Source organism: Alligator sinensis, unplaced genomic scaffold (genome assembly GCF_000455745.1).
Source record: "Alligator sinensis unplaced genomic scaffold, ASM45574v1 scaffold763_1, whole genome shotgun sequence".
Classification (NCBI taxonomy): domain Eukaryota; kingdom Metazoa; phylum Chordata; order Crocodylia; family Alligatoridae; genus Alligator; species Alligator sinensis.
The window spans coordinates 507,643-513,790 of record NW_005842744.1 but is presented as its reverse complement, the minus strand read 5'-3'; the positions used below and the strand labels follow the sequence as shown (position 1 = coordinate 513,790).

The 6,148-nt window shown below is 40.8% G+C and overlaps 1 protein-coding gene across 1 annotated transcript in view; it reads left to right on the top strand.

Annotated features, from left to right (window-relative positions):
- GOLGA4 (golgin A4) overlaps positions 1-6,148 on the top strand; it is a 101,156-nt gene that overhangs the window by 30,873 nt on the left and 64,135 nt on the right. Inside the window, 3 exon segments of the mRNA XM_025216508.1 lie at positions 1,450-1,506; positions 3,136-3,234; positions 3,797-3,935. Of these exon segments, the coding sequence (XP_025072293.1) occupies positions 1,450-1,506; positions 3,136-3,234; positions 3,797-3,935 (295 nt within the window).

Genomic DNA, 6,148 nt, shown 5'->3' with positions numbered 1-6,148 from the left:
ACCCAAATGCTGCTACTGCAGGAAAAGCTGCTGGAGGAGGTGCAGACAGCCTGATTCCTGCTCGTTGTCCCCCCAGCCTCTGCCTCCCCTTTCCTTCTACTTGTATTCAAGACAGGGGGCTTTTTTCCACATGTTGAATGGTGGGAGGGAACCCATTTTGGATTCAGGCAAATATGGTAAATAAATCTAAAACATGTACCTACCGGTCTAGTAGGCAAGTTTTGCACTCTTGCAAATTTGCTGTGGGAAGGGACATCACAGTTATTTCATATATTGCACCAGTAGGGGCCAACCTTTTTGGTAAGCATACCACAGATTAGCTCTGTGCACTGTAAGTGCCACTCCAGTTCCTTTCTTCTGCCTGATCTGCTGCTCTGTTTTCTGCTCCCTGTCTGCTGCCTATGCCCTCTTTGATCTACTGTGTCCCACACACAGAGATAGCCTGTGCCACTTGTGGGATTCATGCTGCACTTGTTGTCCACCCGTGCACTGCACTACTTGTACTTAATGCTTCAGAGGAGTCTTAGGGGGTTGGTTTGGGTTCCAGAGGGTGCTTTTGTTTCTGTTTGAACAGCAATGACCGCTTTTTGAAGGCTGCCTAGCAGGCGCATAGCAAAAGTAGGAAGAAAAATAGAAAACCATTGCATATCCCAGGGATGGCTAACCTGCAGGAAGCATGTCTCATTTAGAGTATCACGGGCAGCCGGTGTGTGTGGCACATAACAGACTGGGGAGGGGAAAGGTAACACAGCAGAGGTATTGTAGGAAGCAGAACAGTAGATTGGGCAAAGGAAAGGGATCAGTGGCACTGAGGGAGGAAACAGAGAAAAATTGGCACACCTGCCAAAAAGGGTTGGCCCCCACTTTTTATCCTATGGAGGAAAAAATAGTAGTAGTTGGTGGGGGGGCAGGGGTGCTAAGCATATAGAACTGTAATTAAAAATAAAACAAAAACATCCTCCTTGTGAAATTGAAATAAACTTAGAGGAACCCTTAGGTTGAAAGGGAAAATGAAACATACATTAAAAAAAATCTCCAGTGCCTCAAGGAGAAAAAAAAATAATTAAGAGAGCATCTAGAAAAGCCAGGCAATCTAGTGGAAAAGAATACATGGTATAAAATCAAAAGTTCAAGTAAAAATGTACCACAGGAAACCCATTTTGTACAATAAATCTAAATAATTAAGCACAAAAGAGACAACTGTTTATTTTTAGGCTGGTGGCTCTTTGGAATGCTGGCTGCTTTCCTGCTTTCTTTTGTTGATGCAGGAATTAGTGACTTTATAAGACTGCTTAGAGTTTCAAAGTAAGCACTTCTGTACTAATACTTGGGCAAACTAAAGTAGGCAGGTGATTCAGTTTGCAAGATAGAGAGAGAATATAAATCCTTAGGCTATGCTTAAGTATTTTCAAAATTACTTAAAAAAAAATTCTACTTTTCCTTTTTAAGGGTATACTGAGCCAGAGTCAGGATAAAGCACTTCGACGAATTGGAGAACTACGAGAGGTAACTTCTGTCATTGGCTAAATATTTTATTTGTACAATATGCACAGAGGAGTTTTCTTTAAATATGCATCTTGTTTTTCCATTTGCGGTATTTAATTATTAAAATATCACTGATGTAAGTTTTTTGTGTTTTTTTTTACTACACTGGATTTTTCTTTATTATTTCTGTCCACTTTTGCCCTTACCTTTCATTTATTTTCAGCGCAGCCATTGCTGTATTGCTCTAAAACAAAGTATTGTTCAGCAGTGATTAACTCTGTTTTCCTGTTAAGTGTCAAAGGAAAAAAGGGCATAGATAAACCTCAATTTAGAAGAGAACTGTTGCTAGCATGTGGTAGGCTGTGGGGGGTTTGTTTTGCAGTATTGATGTGGCATAACAGCAGTTGAAAACAAAAACTTTTGTCTTACATGTAGAAAATGGGATTGAGTATTATCTTAATGGGCATTTCCCAGAGGTAACTTGAAAATCTGTTTTGAATAGCTGAGGCATAGGGAACAAATTGAGCACCTGGGATGGGGTGGTGGCACAGGGGTATGCCTCTGACCACTGTAGCATATGGATGGATGTGGCTGACAGGAAGGGATGATTTAACTTTCTGAGAACCCCTGAATTAGAGCAACTCTTAGAGCCACTCTAATTCACACCCCACCTCCCCTGCCCTCCCCAACTCCCAGAGCATGTATATAAACACCCCAAGACTACAGATTCTTATCCCATTACTTGAATTAGCTTTTATAACCCCTGTGTCTGTCTCTGAGTTAACAGCTTTGTTTTCTCTCTCCTACCCACCCCTCCCAGTACTTCCTCCTTCTTCCCCATCCTTTATATTCTGATCAGTGCTTTCTGTTTAAAAGCTCTGCTTCCTGTGGTCCCTTCATAGTATCTGAAGAAGTAAGATGCTGATTATGAAAGCTTAAGCTATGCTTCTCTTGATTAAGTTAGGGTATAGAGTGGAAATCCACTCTGCCTTCTGGTTGACCTCAGTAATTATTTTACATAAAATTATGGGTGCTCTGTTGACCTTTTCATTTGAGAGACTCGGAAATGAATGGAAGTTGAGATTGGCCACTATTGTTGTTAAAGGGATATCAGGTTAGAATATAAGTATTGTGGTTGTTCTAAGGCAGTACTTGCAGCCTGCTGCAACTGCTTGTGTTGACCTAATCTGTTAATAAATTTGAGTTTGGTCTCTTGTCCACTCCTCAATTCCCAAGGATGGCTGAATGTGGAGGAACAGCTTTCAGTAGTAGGCCTGAAAGAATCCCATTGCAAGTTTGATCAAATTTGATCAATTCATAAAGGAAGGAAAAGGCCTGATTTCTTTTTTTTCTTTTTTCATTTTTTTGAGACAAAAAAAAAAATAAAAAAAATAAAAATAGATTGTTATTTTTGACCGGAGATATAATTGTAAAAAATGGCACATTTTATGTGTATGCTGTGTTACAAAATCAACATTCACTTTTGAATAATATTCTAGATGCACTGAAATAGTAACCATATTTAAGTAATATTTCAATCAACCTTTTAAATACTTGCTTTAAGATTTTCATATTTTTACTTTATGATATTGTTGTTCTATTTCTAACCAACCTTTTCATTTTATATTTGAAATGCATCTTTGTCCTTAGGAACTCCAAATGGATCAACAAGCCAAAAAACATCTCCAGGAGGAATTTGATGCTTCATTAGAAGAAAAGGATCAGGTTATTAGTGTCCTGCAGACTCAGGTAACATCCAAAAAATGCTCTTGAATTATTTGCTGTGATTAAAAGCTGTGATTATCATGAGAAATGTTTGCTTCTTTACTTGTTGTAAGACGGACATTACAGCTAGGTATTACAACTCTTTGGTCTATAAATCTGCTTGAACTTTGTGTAGTGATCCAGAAGTAGTAAAAAGGTATAGTACTAGCAATTGTAGTTTTATGAAGTCATATTCATTCAAGTAATACACTTGTCTTGTGATGAGCAAATCAGATACCCCTTTTCATTATGGCCATGAGGTGAGCAGATGTTCAGTTATGTAAGCTTTCATGAGGCTTCTGCAAAACTGATATAGTGGAAGTGTCCCATTTCTTTCCATATATAAGAATGATGGTGTTTTTAGGATAATTGGAACAGTAACAATGTTTAAAAATGTGTTGTGAACATTGCATCAAAAAGAATTTGCCTTTGTGTCTGATGTGCTACCAGTTTTACTAAAACATCTTGCTATTTTGAAAGGAAAACAATAAAGAAGTATTTGTATTTAGTATTGCTTCATTTTTCACCAAAAGGATATTTTGTTTAGGTATCCTTGCTGAAACAGCGGTTACAAAATGGCCAAATAAGCACGGAGCTACCTGAGCCAACTGTTCAGTCAGAACCAAATGCTCAAAGTCCAACAACAGAAATCAATGCACAAAATGTTTGGGAATCGGGAGGTACTGGTAGGCATTTTATTTTTTATTTTTTTGAAGAGGCTTTGGAATTGATGTGGGTAGAAAAGATCTGGGCAGCTTGGAACCCAGGCTTCTGCATTAAAGAGTTTTCCCAGAAGGAGATGGTCTGTTCCAAGATAATATAGCATCTCTGAAGTTACATGGGAGTATGGGGGAGAGGTTCAGAGATGTTCTTTGACTTGATTACGTGATCATTTCTTGATTTCTAGAGAGGTCAGTTACGATCTCATTTTAATCCTTGCCTTGTGGAAGATGAAAAAGCAGTGCTCATTTATCATGGTGTCTGGACTATTAAATAGTCTCCTGATTTGCAGGACTTATAGAATCACAGAAGATTAGGGTTGGAAGAGACCTCATTAGGTCAGCTAGTTCAACCTTGTGTTCAGAAAAGGACCTTTCTCAACTAGATCATCCCAGCCAAGGCTTTGTCTAGCTGGGTCTTAAAAACCTGCAAGGATGGAGATTCTACCACCTCTCTGGCTAACCTGTTGCCCTGCTTTACTACCCTCCTGGTTAAAAAAGTTTTCCTGTTATCTAACCTAAACTTCCCTTGCTGCAACTTGAGACCGTTGCTCCTTGTCCTGTCATCCGCCACCACTGAGAACAGTCTAGCTTCATCCTTTTTGGAACCACCCTTCATGTGTAGTTGGAGGCTGCTGTTAAATGCCCCTTCAGTCTTTTCTTCTCTAGACTAAATAAACCCTCAGTTCCCTCAGCCTCTCTTTAGAAGTTATATGCCCCAGCCCCACAACCATTTTTGTTGTCCTCTGCTCTCTCCACATCCTTTCTGTAGTGGTGGTCCTAAAACTGGACACAGTATTCCAGATGTGGCCTCACCTGTGCCGAAAAGAGGTGAATAATCACTTCCCTTGAATGCTGGCAATGTTCCCACTAATGCAGCCCAGTATGCTGTTAGCCTTCTTGGCAACAATGGCGCACTGTTGGCTTATATTCATCTTATTGTTCACTGTAATCCCCAGGTCCTTTTCTTCAGAGCTGCTAGTTAGGCACTCTGTTGCCAGCTTGTACTGGTGCATGGGATTGTTCTATCCTATAAACCTCATGAAGTTTCTTTTAATCCAATCTTCCAAGTTGTATAGGTCTCTCTGAATCCTAGCCCTACCCTCTAGTGTATCTATTGCTCTCCTCAACTTGATGTCATCTGTAAACTTGGTGAGGGTGCCCCCATCCCATTTTCCAGATCATTGATGAAAGTATTGGACAAAACCAGCCCCAGAACTGACTCCTGGGGAACTCCACTTGATACCAGCTGCCAACTAGACATTGAGCCATTGATTTCCTTTGAGCCCAATGATCTAGCCAGTTTTCTATTCACCTTATTGTCCTTTCGTTCAGCCTGTACTTCCTTAGCTTTCTTGCAAGAATGTTGTGGGAGACCATATCAAAAGCTTTGCTAAAGTCCAGGCATATTACATCCACTTCTCTCCCTACATCCACAAAGCCAGTTATCTCATCATCATAGAAAGCAAATAGGTTGGTCAGGTATGACCTTGCCCTTGGTGAATCCATGTCACCAGGTGCTTAGAAATGGATTCCTTGAGGACCTGCTCCATGATTTTTCTAGGGACTGAGGTGAGCCTTATCTGTCTGTAGGTCTGCAGATCCTCCTTCTTCCCTTTCCATAAGATAAGCTCTTTATTTGCCCTTTTCCAGTTGTCTGGGACCTTTTCTGGCCACCACAATTTTTAAAAAATAATGGCCAGTGGCTCTGGAATCACACTGCCAACTGCCTCAGCACTCCATGTTGTTTAGCTTTTCTAAATAGTCTTAAACCTGTTCTTTTGCCACTGTCGGCTGCTCACCTTTTCCTCAAATTGTGCTGTCAGGTGCAGTAGTCTGGGAGTTGACCTTGCCTGTGAAGACTGAAAAACATTCTCAAGCCCATCAGGGCTGTGCTTTCAGGCTGAAACTCAGAGGCCTATAGCCAGTGTTGAAGTCTCAGTCTACTCATTACTAACTTAGCAAGCAAGCTGCTGAGCAGCAGAAATGCTTTTAATACGATTTTGCCTGGTCTGTAACTTTTGTAACCAAGAGACGTTATTGATATACTAGTGAATTGCCCATAAAGAATGACCGAGGGTGGGTGGGGACGGAGCGCTGACACCCACCACCCTGTGCTGCCGCTGCCACTGCCACTGCCTCCCAGGAGTGGGGGGGCAGGAGGGAAGCTTGCACGCGGC